Source organism: Xiphophorus hellerii, chromosome 5 (assembly GCF_003331165.1).
Source record: "Xiphophorus hellerii strain 12219 chromosome 5, Xiphophorus_hellerii-4.1, whole genome shotgun sequence".
In the NCBI taxonomy this organism is placed as follows: domain Eukaryota; kingdom Metazoa; phylum Chordata; class Actinopteri; order Cyprinodontiformes; family Poeciliidae; genus Xiphophorus; species Xiphophorus hellerii.
Window position 1 is genome coordinate 30,529,024 of NC_045676.1, and position 21,527 is coordinate 30,550,550.

At 39.1% G+C, this 21,527-nt stretch overlaps 3 protein-coding genes across 7 annotated transcripts in view; 1 reads left to right on the forward strand and 2 right to left on the reverse strand.

Annotated features, from left to right (window-relative positions):
- prom1b (prominin 1 b) overlaps window positions 1-2,513 on the reverse strand; it is a 34,704-nt gene extending 32,191 nt beyond the window's left edge. For 3 of the 5 annotated variants that reach the window (XR_004339451.1, XR_004339452.1, XR_004339450.1), the window contains exon 1: window positions 1,923-2,512. Coding sequence is in view for 1 of the 5 variants with exons in the window: in XM_032564126.1 (XP_032420017.1) it covers window positions 1,923-2,193 (271 nt within the window). In the remaining 4 variants the exon portion in view is untranslated. Of the gene's footprint in view, window positions 1-1,922 lie in introns of all 5 variants that reach the window. The other 2 variants (XR_004339453.1, XM_032564126.1) reach the window with 2 other exon arrangements.
- A 630-nt stretch (window positions 2,514-3,143) lies between these two features.
- Window positions 3,144-16,419, reverse strand: tapt1b (transmembrane anterior posterior transformation 1b). The gene is made up of 14 exons (XM_032563514.1): window positions 16,195-16,419; window positions 14,255-14,385; window positions 14,041-14,159; window positions 12,576-12,738; window positions 12,353-12,488; window positions 11,408-11,505; window positions 11,263-11,332; window positions 11,015-11,095; window positions 10,751-10,860; window positions 9,186-9,245; window positions 8,001-8,069; window positions 7,825-7,901; window positions 7,566-7,738; window positions 3,144-6,862 (listed from the first exon to the last, which is right to left on the reverse strand). The coding sequence occupies exons 1-14, from the start codon at window positions 16,370-16,372 to the stop codon at window positions 6,609-6,611; spliced, it is 1,719 nt and encodes a 572-aa protein (XP_032419405.1). The 5' UTR covers window positions 16,373-16,419; the 3' UTR covers window positions 3,144-6,608.
- A 1,125-nt stretch (window positions 16,420-17,544) lies between these two features.
- clrn2 (clarin 2) lies at window positions 17,545-21,417 on the forward strand. Its single transcript, XM_032562170.1, has 3 exons — window positions 17,545-18,015; window positions 18,752-18,931; window positions 20,025-21,417. The coding sequence occupies exons 1-3, from the start codon at window positions 17,763-17,765 to the stop codon at window positions 20,291-20,293; spliced, it is 702 nt and encodes a 233-aa protein (XP_032418061.1). The 5' UTR covers window positions 17,545-17,762; the 3' UTR covers window positions 20,294-21,417.
- The last annotated feature ends 110 nt before the right edge of the window (window positions 21,418-21,527 follow it).

The window sequence follows — 21,527 nt, forward strand, 5'->3', positions numbered from 1 at the left end:
CTGAATAATTGTTTATTGCAACAGGCCTATACATAATTCAGCCTTGGCATCAGCACTCATCATCTATCAGCCATCAGAGGAGACGTTTGAGTGACAAACCCCTCATTTCTGGGAGCGGCTACGTTTTAGGGAAATTATATTCTCTGATTTTACAGAAGAGTTATGGCTTCAAAATGTTGGAATGACAAAACTTTTTATGAACTGTGTGATGCTGTGAGAGCTGGAGGAGCCAGCTGCAAATTGTCTGAAAAAAAAACAACAACAAACAAACAAACTATCATCCTCCTACTGCTTCCTTCTTGTTTGTCGTTTCCGCCGGTAGTAACATCCGCCTGTTGATCACGTGACTCGTACGATGTGAAAAAAGTGTTTCCTTTGCAAAATACGTCTATTTTGACTGAAAAACCACCTCATCCTACCGCAAAAATTTGTTTGAGACGTGCTTCCATTAAGCAAATTTATTTTTGTAATTTCACATTGTATTTTACCACATGTGAGCGGTGACTTTTAAACTGACCTGGCAGTGGAAGATCTGTTTACTGTGCAAATACATCCTGTCACAGCAGTTTGTTTTTGGACTCTCCTCATTTTTGGACTCTGCTCTTTTACATATCACAATGGTCTTTGAGAGTGAGGTTGGCCATATGTTTTAACAACTTTTTAAAAAATAATTTTTTACCAGGACAATCTGCTCACAGCATACATTACGCAGCTTAGGGTCTTCCAAGGACCCATCATACCATTATATGGTTCCAGGATAAAATGGATGAATGACTTACATAACAGCTACACCAGCTCCTATTATCACAAATCCTAATGTTCAGATATTATCAATTTACTGCAGCAAATATGCCACTAAAAAAACCCTCTAATTTGGACATGAGTATGGAAACCATGAAGTAACTAACGTAAATAATCTTTTAACAATTCAGTTCCATATGTACCCTACCATAAACTTTACATGTACGGAGGTTCCAAAGTGTCACAATTAAAAGAGTAAATAAATAACCATACTACTACCTAGATGTCCCATAACTACAATTGATAAGAAATATAAATAAATTACTAAAATAAGTCATTTAGAAAATGAGAAATGTAGCTATTTTACAATTGAATTGCAAACCCATATTGTTTCATGATTATGGGTTTGCAATTCAGGCTAATTAGTCACTTGTTAAGGATATGAACAAAGAGCCACAGTGTCTTATTATTATTTAATAATTATTTTTTCATGCCTCAGTACACCACAGGAATTTGTGTATTAATTACTTATTCATTCATTCATTGAAATTACATGTACATGACAGACATGTCTTTATTTAGTTAGTTTTAGTAGAACTTTTAGTTCTACAATACTTTCCACATCTATACATTTTGATAGATAAAAATCATGAGTGATACATTCATAAAAATCTATAAAAAAATAAATTATGGCATATCTAAATATTTTTCAAAAAAAGGTGTGTTATTAAATTGTGGCATTTTTTGCCCTCCACACTCTGTACTTTTCCCCCGTGCTTTAATACAAATGCCTCCACAGGAAACTAGTCGGATTTATAACTTACCGGTCAAGTTTTACTTCATTACCACCTTAACAGTATAACACTCAGTTTGGCGATGGCCCTTCAGTTTAAATCCCTCACTTTATTATGTCAGAGATTTTAGTTCTGTTGTTATTTTTCGTGTATAAATACTTTTTTCTCTTTCTTTCTTTCTTTTCTCTCTCTTTTTTGCACTGATAACTTTGTGGTGAAAAATTAAACCAGAAAAAATCTATATATTTTTTAAAAGTCTATTACATCTAATAATAAAGCTGCTGTGTGTTTATTCATTATACCCGAATAAAGTCTATTAATAAGAAGAAGTCAGCCTTGACTGTGAGAATGGAGGAGCAGATGGTGTGATAATATTTTTAATCTCACCTTTGGGGAAAGAGTTTGGTTGAACCACGTACAGAAACGCGTGGACCATGTGGAAAAGGATTCCTATGGTCCCCGGCTCGTAGTAAGCGTGGGTATCATAAACCGCTGCGGGAACAAACCCAAAGTCCAACGGCTCCACCGGCGGAGGGGAGCGCTGCCTGCGGGGGTCGGCCCTGACCTCCTCCCGCTGGCCTTCCCTCTCTTCCGCCTGCTGCTCTGCGCTGGTGGCCCCGCACCAGAGCAGCAGGACGAGCCACCGTGTCCACAACATGGCTCAGAGACGACGAAGAAGCAAAAAAAAAGCACCAGAAGACCAGAGACCCAGTGGACAACCTGCTGTCCCAGTCGGGATGGAGAGAGCAGCTGACACCTGTTCCTCCCGCAGGACCGGAAACACCTTTAACATCCAGCGGTCGGTCGGTGAGGAAGCAGCCGTTAGGCTCTGGTGGTTCTCCTCCACGGACTCATCACGGACATCCTGCCGCGGTGTGTGGGGTTCTCACTCTGCCTGCCGGTGTCCTCGCGTTCACCGGACCGCGAGCTCAGAGCAGCCTAATCTCACGTGCACGGAGAGAGAGGGCTCAACTGAGCTCGTGCGCGCTGGAAAATTCGATGAGCGCATCTACGGCGCGTGACCCGGAGCGTCCGCTTGGTCATGTAGAGCTAAACATTTAGCATTAAAGATAACTTGAGCAAAATAGAAAAACATACATTTTCAAATGATTTCCTCAGGAAAAAAAGTTACTCAAAGCAAATAAGAAGAAACAAGTTAGCTAGCAATGACTCATTTTCTTATATTTTTCTTATTGGAGAAAAAAAAAAGACTGAACCGCTGTTCCACACGTTAAGATTATTTTTCAACAAATATTTCTAAAGCCTACATGTTAATGTTGCAGGAAATTGCTTTGAGTGTGATTATTTGGTACGTTGTGCCTCTTTTGCTCTACAAGCTGTTTAAAGCTTACTTTTTAAGATTATAATAAGATTTACAATCTAATGTTCTGGAAAGAGTACAGTCAGCTGTGCCGATTTCTCTGTGGTTTTGGACAGATTCTTATGTCTGCAAGCAGGAAAGGATTTTGTCACCCAACTGCTGTACATAAAGAAACATTAAAATATTCAGACAAATCTCAGTGCATGGAGGCTGTAGGGATAGCTCATGTCTACCATGCAGTGTCAATACATGCACAAATAAAACACCACGACAAATTCAGAGCAATCTGAAGTCAAGTAAAGACTTGCACAAATTTTTTTTTTTATTAAGTATGGCAGAGCACTCACAGTATTGTGCTCCTCACCATCAGAGCAGATTGTTACAAAAAACAGTTAGTCTGCTTGAGACCAAATATAAAAACAAGGGGAGGCTCAAACCATCTGCACAATATGATACATGTATCTGAACCACCACGTCTCTGCAAAACAGGGTTTGGATAACTTTGGAAAAATAAAATAAAATACTGCAACGAGAACTTTTACCTTTCCTTACAGAGCTGCTGTCTGCGTAAGAAACACAAGCTTGTGAGAAACAGCAAGGGGAAACCCAGACATTTTACCTGCCTGGGCTTATTTACAGACTGATAATTCTGGGGGAAACTTGACGCTTATTTCTTCCCACAAAAAAACTGGACCTGTAGCTTCACCGGTTAGATGTCACTGTGAAATATGACGGTCAACTCGCTAATGATAATCCAAGTCTTTGACGTCTCGTGAAACTGAAAGGAAGAAGAAGAAGGGAAGAAAAGAAAAGGCCAATGTGAGTGTAAGTATGTGATGACAGAGAGCCTTCAGAGTCTGCGCAGGCAGACAGTGGGCCGCTGTGTTTCCACTGCTAACAGAGAGCGCAGTGAGTCCTTTCACTGCAGTGAGTCCTTTCACTGCAGTGAGTCCTCCCCTGCTTTCACTCACATCACAGCAGAAACGGCTGCAAAACAAACTCAGTTTATTTTCCTTCCATCATAAAAGATACAAGACTTAAACCTCAGCATGTCAGATTCACACACGGAGAAACAAGGCCTGTAAGCCAGGGCTGCACAACATGCCTAAAAACCCTTTCACAACATACGTGTTTTATATCAGCCAATATCAACAATTGTTGATATCGATAATTATTGATGGACTTTTTTTTTTAATATGTCTGAGAAACTGCCAAGCTGCTGGTGTGACCTTTTCCTGATTTATCTAGTATTTCCTCCACGCTGTTGGTTTTTTTATTTTTAAGTACGATGGAGAAATCTGAAACTGTTGCTGTGCAAGTTAATCAGCAAGTTGTTGCTAGGTAACCAAAGCGTGAGTGAGTTAGTTGACACCACCAGCCTTGCTTAGCTGCTGGAGCCTAGCTCACTGTGTCAGGTTGAGCAGCTAACGCTTTTCCTCTCCCTACATCTCCCAGAATGCTGTGAGGTTCTGGATCAGAGTTCAGTGAATATTCTAGATCGTCATCTTCCTGAAATAATGTGTCTTTTTCTTTTATTTTTTTGCCAAAAGTTATTTTGGCAGAAAAAAAGATGTTTTAGGGGTCAAAAATAAATTATGGCAAAAAAATCTAATATCCTATCAAATGTATAATCTATTGAAATTGATCACTTGTCTGTCACCCTTTGGTCCACTAATCACAGATGACCTGTCACACTTGTTTTAATGTTTGGAAAGTTTCTCCTCAGATTTCTGCTGGTCTGTGTTGACTTGGATTAATTCAGATTATTTCTACCTCTCATCATCCTCACTTCTCAGTTAGTAATGTTCTGCTGTTAAAAAAAAAATTCTTTGAAATATATAAATGCACTGTCATCCAAAATTAATTAATACTTCAAAACCACCTTTAGTCACACTGCAGCCACATACTTACGTGTGTTTTATTTGGGATTTAATGTATCAGACCAACAGCATAATTGTAAAGCGGAAGGAAAAGAGCAACTAATTTTGAAATTATTGCAGAACTTATATGTATTTTTGAAGTTTGAAGGCAGCATCACAGTGAGGTACAGATAAAAATATGTTGCAAAAAACACTAATGTCAATTGTGAATCTGTGGCAGGACTACAAATTGGATTGTTCGGAGTTTCTCCATCCAGTCTGAATACATTTAAACTAATTTGCAAACATTAGCGGCCAAAACTTGCGGTGTGCAGATGAGAAAATCTGATGGAGAAAAGAGGTGCAGCCATAACTGTAGAAGAAGGTTCCAGAAAGGTTTTAACTCAGTGGGGCTGAAGACAAACGCAAGTCACACTTTTCCATTTTGTGTAGAGCAAAAAATGTTAAAGGGACAGTACTATGTATTTTCCAGGCAAAAAGTGGCACAACTGAGTAACTCGGTTCAGTTGTTCTAAAAAATCTGTTTGTATTCAAATATGACTTGAAATAAATTTGTCTTTGTAATTTAATGCCTTGAAATTGGGCCTCTGTCTCTTTAAGAAACGCCTGCTCTTTCTGAAACTCCGCCTTCAGGAAGGCAAAAAAATTGATTTTAAACAACACTGTCCCTTTAAAAACCTTATTTTTTCCCTGTTACTTCACAATTATGTTTGTCTACCGCATAAAATCCCCCCGAAAATCCAAGTCTGACATGGCAAATTTAAAAAAGTTAAAGGCTATACATGGTTTATCAATGCAGTGTAAGTTAAAGAAAACTAATAAGGAAGACCTGTTTTAATGTCACTGGTATTAAAATGGTCAGATTTCAGCTGCGTGTTCGTCTGTTTGCTGAACATAGGAGCTGATGGCGGTAAATGAGAGGAAACCTGCGGCGACTTCACGTAATCAACTGATTAACAGCAGATTTCACAGCAATTTGGGTCAACTGGTTCACAAACAGCTGATTTACAGGACAAGTCTTCACAAATCAGAGCCGGCGAGCGACAGCAGACAGTGAACTCCACGCTGGTTTGAACAGCTGAAACGCTCCCAAACCAAAGTTATTAATTTCTTTTAGCAGGAATTTCAGTCGCGAATTTAAGGATAAGATCAACGTCTCCAACATGCTCAAGGACGATGTTGCTACCATAGTTACACGACTTTGGAAACTGAAATCTCCCCTTAAAATAAATATTAAAAAATCACCTGCATCTTCACACGCCTTCACACAGTCCTCCCAGTGATATTAAAAGAAAGAGAAGACCCACACAGACGATTTCACACTAAAACTCCCCAGAAAAATGAAGCCGATGATTTCGGATGCTTGTTTGCGTCTCTCCTTCTGAACGTGTTGGCGCCAGTGTCTGCAGAATGCCTTCATGCGCAGCTGAAGGCTTCAAATTTAGAAAAAACATCCAACATTTTCAATAAAAAAAAAACATACTTTAAAGAGTTAAACTTGTCAGAGTTTCTTTTAAATAAAAAGTCGACATCTGACAACTTTTGTTCTATTAAAAAAAAACAAAAAAAACTTTTTGTTCAGGGAATAATTGTGCTTTTGAAACACACACAACCTCACAGTCCAGCTGCAATGCTCCAACAATCCAGACTGGGTTTCCTTTCAGTGGTTTTATTCTCTGTTTGGTTGTTTCCTGGTGTTCTTGCAGCACCCATCTGGAAACGTCTGATGTAACAGCCTGATGCCTTGGCTGGTTTTTGCCAGTAATAAATAAATAAATACTCAGAGTCAGGTGCATAAGTGCGAGTCGGGTCTGAGCGCGCTCCGTGACCCTCGTCAGATCCCTGGACAGGGACTGGGGTTCCCTTCGACGGTCAGTCTATCCGGTTTCCGCAGATGGTGAATCGGTCTATCTCCAGCAAGTCTTTCTTGGGCGTTCTGTGTTTGAGTCCGTCTCCTTCCAGTCTCATGTCATTGTTTAGAATTTTGTCCTCGTCGTCCTCGTCTGGCGTCGTCAGGAACGTGTCCGAGTCGCTCTTTGGGATGGCGGAGGAGGTGCCCTCTGGTTTCTCTGTGGGTGGAGAAACGCCCGGTATCAGTGATGCTCCTGCGCTGTCTGACGTGGGCTCTGCGGATGAGGAAGTGTTTAAGAGTTTAGCGGTAGAGAAATGTTCACAATGTGAAATTCCTTTGGTAGCTGTCAGGTATCAAATATCTCAACGTAGACAAAGACGTGTAAAGAAAACCCTTGAAAGAATTCAGGTTTTGCAGCAGCAGCGTGCTCTCGCACGACACAAAACCTCTTCAACATCAGTACATCTAAGTGGAGAAAGTAAGAAAATAAACAACTTTTGGTACAAATACTGGTGAGTCTAACAGGCCCATCAAAATAAATTAGAATGAATCATTTTCTTATTTGACACTCTACTTTTTTAAGTTAATAAAAATAATCAGAAATTTTAAAGGGGCAGTATTATATGTTTTCCAGCGACAGTATAATTTTATAACAAAATCAAGTAACTATGTTAACTTTTGATATAAATTATATATACGTGCATATCAAATATGTCTTAAACAAAAATTCAGTTTGTAATTTAACACCTTGAAATTGGGCTTCTGTCTCTTTGTTTTGCACAGCTGAATTGTTGCCATGGGAGACTAAAGGATTTCTCAAACAGGCATGAAAGAATCAAGGCAACACTCCAAGTACGGTATGTTTATGATGGGGGAATAACATAACATGGCGCAAAGCTCAAAAAAAGTCCATTTCACATAACACTGCCCTTTTAATTGCATGTGCTGCTGTATAACCCAGAGAGCAGCAGTCTGACCTTGCGGCGCTGCGGTGTGAGTGCTTTTGCTGCGGTTGGCTCTGGAGTTAGCACGGCTGGAGGCGACAGACGGGGGCGGGTCAAACAGCTTTTCCTCCATCTTGGCCTCTTTGACAAACATGCAGGATGTTCCAAGGAGAACGATGCTGTTGAGCACCTTCAGCGTGATCATCCTGCTCGCAACGACCAAAAAAAATATGAGAGTACAACGCAAACGTGCGAAAGCATAACAAGCGACAACGTTGCATTTCATATTTACCCCAAGTAGAACAGCAGCACACACATGAAGGAGAGCGAACCCTGGATCTTCACTGAGCTCGTCACCACTCTGATCAGCTGAAAACAGAAACAGAAAAAAAAACAGCTGGAACCATGCAACACTTTAGAAATGTAATATGGTGCTCTATGTTTATGTGTAAGCATCTAATGACGGACCAGCAGAGCTAAAGGAAGCGGAATGAAGCCCATTCTTCTGGATACGGAGTCGCTGTAGTCGGTGTAAGCCTGCAAACATTTTCAGAACAAAAAAAGCCTCATTTAACTTCTGACTCCAAAGACAAATCTAACTTTGTTCTGTTGGACAGAAATGTGAGAAAAAATATAAAAATTCAATCTTAAACATGCAATTGTGTTTAATATTCATAAACTACAGGTTCAAACGGTAATGCAGATTTTTAAAGTTGTTCCTACCAGGATTACAATAGTTTTATAGTACAAGTTTTGCCCTCATTTGTTAAAATATAACCACAAATGTCTGTGCATTTTATGGAAAATTATATGATGAACCAGAACCATGCAGTGCTTCATTATGAAAGAGAAAGAAATCGATAAATGTCTTTCTAAGTTTTCACCAGTAAAAATCTGAAAGGTGTGGTGTGTTTGTATTCAGTCGCCCCTCAAACAGCACTTTGTAGAACAAACGTCCTAAGCAGTTCCAGCTGTAGGTGTTTTGTTGTAAAACATCATTTTGCCCCTGTTGGTATTCTTGGTGGTTTATAAAAGTGGAAAGAAAAGTCGTCTTTGTCTTTTTTGGCTGCGTATACGTAGGCTGTGCACATTTAGAGTATCGTCCCTTTGCGAGGCTGTTGAATATTAATTAAGCCGAGTAAAATTTTATGCATTTTAATATGTCATTACTATCATTTTAAAAACTGGGAAGCAAATACAGAATATGAGGGGATTTTGTTGACCCTGTCGGTCAAAATGACTGAAGATGAAAAAGCCTAGCGTGACCTCTGACTGGAATTTAAGTTATTTTATACATCTAAACTTGATCAAATGCGCTTATTTCTTCAATAACTCTTACCAACTAAAAGTACACAGTTTCTGTATGTAATGAGTCCATTAAAGTGGCAATAAAAATAATTGCAAAAAACTGGAATCACTGGGAATCATACCATCAATATAACTAGCTGTGAAATATTGAAACTCTACAGAAAAGCAAGAATTTTTTGCACCACCCCCAATTCACCTTTTGCTCCCCAACTAATACTGAGAGGTCCGTTATTATGCCACCTCTCCACAAATACAGTACGATCCGAAATGATTCCTACAATATGAGAAATACTTGATACAGTATTCGGTGTAAAGACAGCTGCTAATCCAAGTTGTTTCACTCACATTTTTCTGTCGGCTGCTGACGAGGTCGAAGGCGAGGCTGGCTCTGTATTCTCCGTACACCTGGGAACACAAACAGAGAGAATTGATAGCTCTCAGTCAAGGAACCCATAAATAACCAAATGCTCAGCTAAAGCAGCCGACAGAAGGTATGTGTGTCTAAAAAGTGATGGGAAAGAGATGTTTCTTGCAAAAAAAAAGTGTGGTTGGCTTTAACAGTGTGAAATAATCAAGTAAATTCCTCCTTTAACAGGAGGAAGGAAAGAGGTGTTAAAGCCACCAACGTTGAAATGAATGGAGAGAAGGCGGCTCAGCTGCAGGCAGATCCTGTTTCAGACTGAAATATGCATGAGTGAGAGAGAGAGGAAACAGAACATTTACGGAAGGTGGAAGAGGAGAAGAAACACAAAGACAAAAATGATCCAGGTCAGGTTGAGTTTTTGGAGTTTGGGATAAAGAAACATCTGAGTGATAAAATACACCTCACAACATTTTACAACCAGCAACAAGAATGCAGCAAGTGGTTTCTGGATGGTAAATCAACAACGACAAAACACTTTTGTTTTCCAGCAGCCATTGTACAGCGCATACAGCTGATCAAACGTGCTGGAGCTATGCTTGGGTTGATATGGAACCACACATATGCTAAATCAAAGGACTCTGTGGCAAAAAAAAGAACCCTATCGGGACATCCCTCATTTTGGACATCCCATTTTATTTTTCATGTTATCAGAAACAAAAGAACGGAAGGCGTTGGTGAGAAGCTGAGTGTTTTGGTCAAACAGAAGCAGCAGATAGACAGTGAGATGCACATTGCACGACATTGTTATCTAACTTTTCTGAGTGAACAGACGTGAACAAAATTCTGACCAATCACACAACAGTTTGACATGCAGAGTGGGGTGAAAGTTCATCAGAGGGGTTGTGTTAAGAGGTGGATGACATGCGGCTGAAAACAAAATGATTTGGTTTTTGTTGCATAACTGCAACACCAGCTGCGTTTCCATTTCAAACGTGAGTAAACTTTGTACATTTTCCGCCAATGTCGAAAAAACACAACGTAACTAAATAAACGGAATTAAAATCACATGTGAATAAGTTTGTTCTCGTGATAAGTCATTAAAAAAAAATCTTTTTCTTCACGGGTTGCGCCGGTGGCAGTATCCGGTTGTTGGCTATGTGACGTGTGATGCTAAAAACGTGTTTCCATTTAACTTTTGCAAAATAAACCAATTCTGATATGGCCAAAAAAAAACCACCTCATCCTAGTGCCAAGACTTTTTAATTGAAAAATTTGTTTTTATTTTCAAAATTGTCATGTTTCTATTGAGCAAGTTTATTTCTGGAATGTCAAATTACACAATTATATGACAGCCAATCCTCTGACAACTGACAGACGCTCCAGAAAGTGCCTGTAACGCTGTCACTCCACTCTCTAGTGCCGTTTCTAAACATACCAGCTCCCTGAGGATCAAATCATTTTCAAACCCATCTCTGATTTAAATCTGATTTAAACGTTTTTATCAGTGAGTGTAAATAACCTGTTAAAGAGACATTAGGGGACTCACGTCAGCACTGATGTCATTAAATTTGGTGATGAAGGCGTGCTTGACAACGTCCACTGCCACTTCTGATGTGATCACCATGACTACGTCTGGGAACAGGACCCAGAAGTGGTCTAAAACAAACACAGGAAGCTGAAATCAATATAATTATTCAGATACGTAGGCTGATGAGAAAAGAAGTTTGTGTTAAGGGCTAAAGCAGAAGGAAAACGGATCTGCGCTGGGAGTCGTGTCATGCTACGTGCATTCTGAGCTGGTATTAGTTACCAGGATTCCATGAAAACTGCTCCATGTTTCTCAGACAGACAATGAGCAGAAGGATGTAGTTGGTGAACCTCTCCTTTATGTCTGTGGGAAACAAAACAAATCAATCCTGGATTAACCTACTTTCTGCCCACTGCCGCTCAGAGCGATCTCAGAAATTTACCTTGGATTAAATCAGGTTAAAGAGGGGAGGATAAAAATATCCCAAACGTGTGATTTTAGTGCGGAGGCTCCGACGGCTTCCGACTTACCGCTGTTGGACATCTGGAACAGGTTGTTCTTTTCAAACTTCTTAAACACGCTTCCTTTGATTTCCACAAACTGGGGAAACAAAATCAGAGCTTCAGTGGTTCTGCTGAGTTTTTAAGAGTAAATATTGAAAACAATTACACTCACATTGTTTGACATCATTATGGTGAGCAGAGACTTGTTATGGGAGTTGAAGGCTACATTCAGTGTAGTAGCCTGAACCATGATGAGAATGGCATGAAGGACTAGATCAGTAAAAGCTGAGGAAAACAGGTTTGAGGTAAAATACAAGATGAGTCCCATCAGTAACGCTTATTCTAAATACAAATGTTTACTTTGAATGAATGAATGAATGAATGAATGAATGAATGAATGAATGAATGAATGGGTGGATAGATGGATGGATGGATACTAATAAAGAAGGAAGGAAGGAGGGAAGGAAGGAAGAAAGGAAAGAAAGAAAGGAAGTAAGGAAGGAAGGAAAGGGTTAAAAACAAAGAGAGAACAAAGGAAAAAGAAGGAAAGGAAGGAAGAAAGGAAGGATGGAAGGAAGAAGGAAAGAAAGGAAGTAAGTAAGGAAGGAAAGGGTTAAAAAGAAAGAGAGAACAAAGGAAAAAAGAAGGAAAGAAAGAAAGGAAGGAAGGAACAAAGGAAGGAATATGGGAAATAAATGTTTCCATATTTGTTATCCTTTTCCAATCATACTCAGATTAACTATGACACATGGAGTGTTCTGGTTTTCCAGACTGTATAAACCCTTAAATGGTGTAAAACAGATGGAAATGCTCCATTCAGATCAGAATAAAGAATGAGAACATGATCATTTGGCTTCAATAATACAAACTGAAAACCTCCAGCTATGTTCCACTGCATTCAGAAATGAAAGGCTGGTGTGTGTTTCTAAGCTGTTGGTGTGTGTTTCTAAGCTGTTCCACTCAAACCGTCTTTCGGACAACTAGTCCATAAACAAAAACATAAAGATTGTTATTTTTAATAATCCAGATGGAGTGCAGTCTGGCAAATATTACTATCATTAAGTCTGTTTTCATCTCAGTGTTTTGGACTCTCAGAGGTCGGTCCCAGTGAGGATACAGACGTAGAGCACAGCCATGAGGAAGTGAGGAATCACTCCTATGTGTGCTCTCTTCTTCTCCTTGGGCTCGGTGGCGGTCCAGTACAGAGCATCCAGGATGTCTTGGCCAAACGACGAGAAGAGGCGATCGGCAACCTGGAGGAAAGCACCGACGGCAAATCAGTGGGTGGATGTGAAATCAGCTGACAAAGCCAGAACCCAGAGACAACCATGTGACTCTACCTCCAACATGTTGTAGATGATGTAGAGTTTGATGACGGACTGTCCCCGGATCAGATGGTACATCATGGAGTAATCCACGTAGCTCATCATGGAGTAGCACAGCACCATGATGAAGCCCTTCAGGACGTCGCACACCTGGGCAGGCTGCAGCAAACGGGAGCCGCTGGAGCCCAGAAAACATTACGAGGAACAGAATGTCACACGATGGGAAACATCCAAGCTAAAATCCAAAACACAAGAGCCACAAAATGCTGCTTACTATTATCCAATCAAACTGAATGAGTCGTGTAGAAATCTGCTGCCCTCTGGGGGTTAAAACCATCATCGCCACAGCAAAACATTCCCACAATTTCAATGGGTTTTTACTTACAACTATCAAATTGTATGAATCGTATAGATACTAGATTTAATCAAACAGATAAAATATAGAAAAAAAGTCAGTTTCACAGACAATTACATACTTTCCTAAAAACTTATAATGTAAAGGAATCCCTTAGTAACTATAAATGATTCTGCCTTGCAAAAGTTTCTGGAGTGCTGGAGTTTTTCCACACATGCTCATGTTATCCCTGCAAACTTAAACGTATTTGAATGGCATTTTATGTGCTAGACCAGGAATGTTGACGTCCAGTCATTGAGTTGTGACAAGACAATATGTGGAAAAGTTTCAATAAATCTGTATTTAAAATCATCTGCAAATTATATAACTGCAGATGTATAATAATAACATATTTCAAACTTACAGCATCGCTTAATCTTCTGTCTTATTTATTTTGCTTAAAGGGGCAGTATTATGTGTTTTCTAGGCACAAAGTGCCATTTTACAGCACAATCAAGTAGGGTCACTATGTTGCCTTCAGTTGGCAAAAAAAAAAGCAAAATATATATTAAATATGACTTAAAAGAAATTTGACTTTGTAATTTAATGCCTTGAAATTGGGCCTCTGTCTCTTTAAAGATTCCTGCTCTTTCTGAAACTCTGCGTCCAAGAAGTCATCACAACATGGCTCCTCTATTAACCTTTAAACAACATTTTTACCAGCGTTTCACAAACACGTAGTTTGTATGAGCTCAACAGAAGCACAGTTCCACCAGATGTTTGCTAATTGCTGCTTGCTAGTCTATAGGAGCTGAGAGGGGGGCATTGCAGGAGAGGGCTGCTCTGTCAGGGAGAGGCTTGGAAGCTTCCTGCAACTGGGTCCTTGAAGGCGGAGCTCAGTCCCCCCAGGAGATCTGCACAGCTGAATGGTAGCCATGGAGATTAAAGGACTTCTCCAAAAAGCATGAAAGAATCATTCTAATGTTGTTCAGGGGACAACATTAGAACATGATGAGAAGCTAAGGAAAAATGTGATTTAACGCCTCTTTAAACATCTATATCTGGTTTCACTTTAGTACCTGCTTAGTTACCCATTGAGTTTGGCTTCAACCTGTCTCACTCCCCATAGCTATTAGTGCAGATTACCCGAGGCCGCAGCATGGCACAGTCAGGAGTCGTAAAAGGGCCAGAATCACTCGGAGCGGCAGCAGGGTGAACACGTACAGAAAAGTATCCAGACAGAGGAAGAAGCCGAAAGTCATCAGCTGCAGGGAGAGCCGACAGACGGACATGTAAACGTGTGTGTTTAACTCTGGTGGGAGTGATCGATGATGGATTTCTCTGGCGCTCGTGTGTTTACCTTCTCCAACTCCTTGGGGATGCGGAGGCAGGTGTAGACCCTCTCTCTGCGCTCCGTGTATTTGGCCTCATTGTGTTCCAAAAAGTAGCCTCTGGTTAGCTCAGTGGTTATGAATCTGACCAGAGACAGATCTGGAAGTAATCGCACAGACACATAAATAATTAAAGGAAGAAAAATGGACATTAGAAATTAAATAAATTCCTTCATCGGGTCTTCTTCAGAAGCCACCATGAGCTGTCTAGATGAGATTTGACCTTCTTCTGATAATATATGAACATCAATTTCTAAATTAAATGCTAAATTTACATTCATCTGATCTAGTTAAGGAGTAGATTAACAAAAGGAAGGTGACAACTCCCATATCCTGGACATATCTGTGTTTGGCAGCTCTTGAAGCTCAGACTTTCAGTCTCCTCCAAACTCTGCTTCAAAGTTTTGTCATGGCTGTGATTCTTCCTGCTGCTAGTGGAGCTTTTTCCCCTTTTTGTGACAACAAGGGTGACAGCTCCAGGTCACAAAACCAAATATGTTTTATGATCTGGAGTGGAGGTGCAGAAAGAAAAAAAAAAATTCGATTATAAGAATTGCAATTCATAGGCCTAGGAATTCGGAAACATTTCAAAATGCTCAAAAACTGATTTTAGCCTGCTTAGTTTTCAGTAAATCATTAGATTTTGAAGTAAAACATTATATTTTGAATAATTCTTGTTTTATATTTAGTTAAGAAAAAGCCAAGCAGTTAAACTAACTTAAATACTGCTCATTTACGTTACAGAATTTTTTTCCCCCAACCTATTTTTGTTTAAATATAAACTGATGGAATTTGATACAGAGCGGAACCTTACAGCATTGTTTGAAATTAATGTTACATTTGTTTACACCATATTTTCCCATTTTCAGTTACATAACTTAAACATAATCTCTAGACCGTTTGAATAGAAAGATTGGTTTCTGAATCACACACACACACACACACACACATATATATATATATATATATATATATATATATATATATATATATATATATATATATATATGTATATAAATAATTAGTTTTGTGTAATACTCTGATTTCCCAAAATATTAAATATTGTAAAAATCAAAATGAACAGATCTAGTCACTTAAAGTATGTAATTATCTGTGCAATAATTCTACATAATATGAAAATGCTTCTTTTTTAATTCAGCTATCATATATATATATATATATATATATATATATATATATATATATATATATATATATATATATATATATATACAGTATATATATGATATTTCAATTCATTGTGTGCATTCACGAACTCAATTCTGTAGAGAATGCACGCTGTAGTTTTTGGACCTTGTAAAGAAACCTGAGAAAAAAGCCACACAGACAAGGCAACGCCTGTCACAGAATTACGAGGTGTAATGTAAGGAATGCAGCACAAACGAAGGGAACAGGCACGTTCACTCCGATTTTGGACAGACGAAATTCATAGGCAAGAACACTGATCATTACTCCTTGATAAGATTTGCTGTAATTAATAAAAAACTAACTTTGCACATAAACACGCTTATGTGCAAAAGCTTGCTAATGCGCCTGCGCAATGTATCTACGTCCAGCTAAACGAAGACGCAAGAAGCCTGTCCTGTACGTCTACATCAATTTGTTACCAGTAACCGCTGTGATAAAATACATAATACTTGGGTGCATCGCCACCGGATATGTCTTTGTGTTGTTTTGGTCAATCTCAGTGTTGTAAACACAACTGCTGCATCTGACTAGGCACTGCTGCACAGCCCCACGTCACTGAAATTTAGTTAAACTGCGAGCTAAAGGTCTTTGCTGTAATGCAAGGAGCAAATATGCGTGTAAATGCTTGTTGACAAATAGAAACAACAGCTCCAGTAGCCTGTTTGTATAGTGAAATTGTAGAAACAAGGCTGACTCTCACCTGACAGGTTGCCTTTTTGGCCTCTAGCGCCGCCATTTTTATCATGAAACCCCCGCGTGTCAGTAAGTCCGTCTTTCTTTTTATTCTGGTCCGCGTTAACGGCCTTAGTGGCTCTCTCCCTGTCCTCCTTCTCTTTTTCCTTCTCCTCTACCAGACCTGTCGACAGCGAGTCCGCCATCTTCGACAAAACGGCCTCAGCTGCTGCCAGGGAGACTGCGCAACGCGCCGTGACGTCACCACGCACCGTAACTTCACAATTTCACCAGAAGGTGTCGCCAAAGTGTTTGTTGGCTTCTGCCTGAATCTTCAAAAACCGATGACTGCTCACAGTTTGTTTGACAAAATACACGCTAATAAATATGGGGGGATTTTTCTGCCCATAAAGGACTTTCTAGCTCCTCAAATGAAAAGAGTCAGTGTTTACAACACTGAGATTGACCAGTGATCAGTGACCAAGAAGTGATTTAGACGTTTTTGCAGAGTATTCAGCGGAAATTTTACTTTTATTTAGCTCAATTTTGGTCTTCTATCTTCTTACTGCTTTGGTGAAATCTAGCTGTTTATTGGGTCTTTGTCCTAATAAATATAGACAGAAAAGAAAAATCTTATTTTTTTTACCATGACAATAACCATTAGAATGTGTAGTTTATTGCTTACCTCTCAATATATGTTCTTTGATAACAAAAAGGAAAAATCTTAATATTCCTCTCTAAGATATGTTTTCTTACATTATTGCTGAGAAAGAAATAATTTACTAATGGTATGAAATTAAACTATAATAATAAACTAATTTATATAATTTTAAGTCATATTGCAGTTTGACAAATAATCAGCACACACACACACACATATGAGTGTGTATATATCTATCCATCCATCCATTTTCTGTACACCCTTGCAGAAGGGTGTACAGAAAATGGACACCGTCCAAGACTGTACTCCGCCTCTCGCCGGGAACGTAGCTGGAGATAGGCACTGGCACCCCTCCTGACCCCATTAGGGACAAGGGTGAACAGAAAATGGATGGATGGATGGATGGATGGATGGATGGATGGAAGAAATGAAGGATGGGACAACATGTTGAGTTGATGCTTTCTGTTGACCTTTAGGGTCGTTGTTGTAGGTCAACCACATCTGTCATTTGACTTTAAGATTGTGTTTAATTTTACAGCTGATTGAGCAGCTATAGACTATAAGCCATAAGAAATGATTGATTCAAAGTTGGAGTTGGAAAAGGTTAATTTCTCCTGTGAATACATGTGTGTGTGGGCGTCTGTCTGGGTGTACGTGTGTGTGTGTTTGTTTGTGTATGCGCGGATAGAGTTTCTCCCGGTAAGAGATCTCCCTGACGCCCATAGATTCAATTTCTCCTCCCGTGTGACTTACACATGAATACATGGAACATCACGCCGGGCCCAGCGGCTTTTCATGAAGCTTCATAGCTTCTCTCTTCCCGAGCTGAGAGGAGACGATGAACGACTCCGTAAACCCATGGTGATCACCGAGCCCGCCCCGCGGCCGCTGCCCGGCGTCCTCTTACCTTCCCCGGGGCACCATGGGCTCGTAAGATGCCTTCTCTGTGGAAACGAATAACATTCTCGGTGGCCTCGGCGCTGTGTGTCGGCTCGGTGGCCCTCCTGGTGGTGGCCCTGTCCACAGAGCGGTGGGTTATCGGGCGGATTCTGTGTAAAACCGGGGTGGACATCGTGAACGCGTCCAGTCCGGAGATGGACCAGTTTATCGGGGACATTTACTACGGTTTGTTCCAGGGAGGAAAGATCAAGAGGTGCGGACTCGGGAACAGACGCTCCAAAATATACAGTAAGATCCAAAGTGACTGTAAGGGAGAGAGGTGGAGAGTACCCAATAATTATAAACGTCCAAGTAACAGTAGCACTACTTCAACTTTACTGAAGTTAAAGTAAAAAGTAGCCACCCAAGAAATTACTCAAGAGTTTGGTAAAAAGGCTAGTCATGTAACTGATCAAATCATTATTTAATATTTAAAAATGACATCATCAAAATATGAAGTTATATGAAAATGTTGGTATTTTAAGGACCAAAATGGGAATAATTCATGTAAATAACAGAATTACAAAATAACAAAATCAGATAAAAAATTATTTGAATGTAAAACTTATGGAACTTTAATATAGCCGAGTAAAAACTTTTTTTTATTTTTTTTTTACTTTTACTCAAATAAAAATATATCAAAGTAGTGCTACTTTTACTTGAGTACTTTATTTGACTATACATCTCTGATTAAAAATATAGAAAGTGAGGAAAACAAAAAACAAGCCTTAGAGCTTAAACACAATCTTGAACAACTTAAGATCAGATTTAGATCTTTTTTTTAAAATCTAGAACTAAAGCTTAATTTTAGGAGCTTTTTTTTTCACTTATATGCTTCACAGGTCAAAGTTAAGTTGTTTATGAAGCAAATAAAGAACATGCTGTCAAATGGTTCTGGACTGAAAATAAATATCCAAGTAAAATAAAGAAAGGCTCTTAGGTTTTCCTCCCTAAGCTCGTCCCTCTGGTCTGTGTGTCTCTGCAGTTTTTCCAAAGCTGGTGCAGACGCTGAATGGTGGTCTTCACATGATGGTGATTCTCTTCCTGCTGGTGGCGGTTGGCTTCGCCCTGGTCAGTCTGTCCTTCTGCATTTACAACGCACGCAAGGTCCCCTACCAGAGCATAAAAGGGCACAAAGGACTTTATCTATGGAACTTCATTGCTGGTAAAAAAGAAAAAAAACAACAAAAAATCACTGCATTTTTCTGCTTTGCTTCAACATGTTTTGCCTTTCTTAGGCTTTTTTGTGTTATTTATTTATTTATCTTTGCAATTTTTCTCAACTAAATTACTAACAATTAAGCCCAAACATTTTTTTTATCCCTTGAATATTTAGGTTTAAAATGATTTTTCATTCAATCAAGTGGTTTGTGTCCACAATCCAACGTGATGTAAAAAGTGTATTCATTAAAAATAATACTAGAAATTAATAATTCATAAAAACAAATTTGAATAGCATTACAATAATCAAACACTTATGAGTGTTGCTGAATAAAAAAGTGTAGCTTTTTGCAAGTTTCACTGATATTTGATGATTTATCTTTGATAATGAGGCCCAAGTCCAGGAGGTTCCAAGGCCTTGTTGCCATCGCCTTAATCTTTAGCTCATTTAGCAGAAGCTGGTATAACAGAGTGATTATCCACAGTGAAACATGTCCTGTAATGACATGAGCCTAAAGGCCACTCAGTGAGGAAGAAGCCATTCACCCAAATGAAACATTAAAAAGGAATATTCCAGTTTGCAAATGTCCACCGGGACAAAGATCTTCATTTCTGCAGACATGTCCAGTGGTCTGATGCCACTTCAGAGACAAGGTGAGACACTTGGTCAGAACACTGGCCTCTGCTCTGGCTGATACCCCCTGTGGTGGTGGACGGGCCATAATTTCAGCCAAATAACATCAGTCAACATTTTTAGATTTTTTAGGGGAAAAAAAACAACTTGGAGATTTCTGGGCTTGAAAGTTGAACATTTGCCAGAAAAAACATGACATTTTGAAGGATAATCTCAGAAATGTTCTAGAGCAAAGTTCTAGAACCAAGGCTGTGAGTTTCAAAAGTCAACAAACATCAAACAGTTTTGACTTTTGAAACCTTAGAAATTTCTAAGATTTCTTTCTAATAAAATTCTGTAACTAATCTAGGAGTTTTTTTCTCTTCTTTTTTTATATCGACAATGCTCCTAATACTGTATACAGATATGATAAATATAGATATTTAAATCTGAAGGGAAATGAAGTACTTTCTTCTGTTTGCAGCTCTTTTTGGCGCCCTGGGGGTTCTTTGTTTCCTGGCAGCCGTGAAGCACCACCGTCTGACTGAGCGGGTGGCAAACCATGGAGAAAACCTCTTTGTCCTGGAGGTTCTGGATAACAGCCTGAACTGGTCCTTCTGGCTGGGAGTTGGCAGCGTTGGGACTCACTTTGTCGTTTGTGGAGTGGTCGCTATGAGTCGCATCAAGTTGCCCAAACCGGAAATCAAGAAGCCGGAAGAGCCCACAATCTCTGCCCTTGACCTGCTTTACTGAAGAACACACACACATGTTTGCGTGACTATCTTTGTGGGGACTTTCCATTGACTTCCATTCATTTCTACAGCCTAAACCTTACACTTAACCTAACCCTAACAGAAACTCAATTCACACCTAATTCCTAAATCTTACCCCTGGCCCAAAAACAGTGTTTCCCCTTGTGAGGACCAGGCTTCAGTCCCCACAAGGAGCAGTGGGTCCCCACAACGCAGCATGAGTCAGGAAAATGGTCCCCACAAGGTATTATAAACAAACACACACACACACACACCCACACACAGAAAAAGAGTTATTGGTTGTGTCTTCTGCTTTCAGCGTGGAAAAGAAAAAACACTTACTGACATTTGTGATGACACTGTTTCATAGAAGCTAGACTTATTTCACACTCATTCTCACTGAAAACTGATTTTAAAGGACCTTGATGTTTATTTGTTCTTATTGGTTCTGAATAGATAATTGATGAAAAAGCAAACCTGTCCAGTTTAGACAGAGGGATTTATTGTTGGGTTTACTTTGTGGACGATGAAGAGTGGTCCAACAGAATCACTCTGAACATTTTACGTTCAGTATTGTAAATTCGGTTTGTGTAGTAAATAAATGTCTGTAAATATGCTATCTATTTTTTCATTGTACATAAAGAATGTAAATTACAGACATTTAAAATATCATTCCCAGTTATCTGATCCTTTTTTTGTGTGTGTGTCTGGTTCCTATTCAAAGCCTCTTTTAAGGCATTATGTTACTCTGCATGATTGCCTGTTGGATCCATAGAATTAATTTTGAGTTTGTTCAAGAAGCATAAATGGGGAAAAAAAAATTATCTTTGGTTTCTAACCAGTAGATATTTATGAATGTTTATGCAAGTCAAGAACTTTGATAATTTTATGGTAAAGTCCTGCATTTCTGAAAGACTGTTTAAGGTGGCCTAAGTTTGAGCGGGAAGTTTTCTTTTTGTTTAGGAAACCACCCAATGCAAACAATAAACTTGAAACAATCAAGCAAAAACCATTTTTTTAAATATAAGATTGCACGTAATTACATATATGATTCACTGTAGGCCCATGTTACAGTATCCATAGATAAATAAGCCTGTTGCATAATAAATTAAAAAGAGGCTTCAATAACTTTAATTGTGATGATTAAAATTTTTTTAAAGACAATTATGTTTATGGATCCATTTCAATTATGGTTTCAGTTGGGTGTGTGTCTTTTATTTCTGTTTTATTTATTG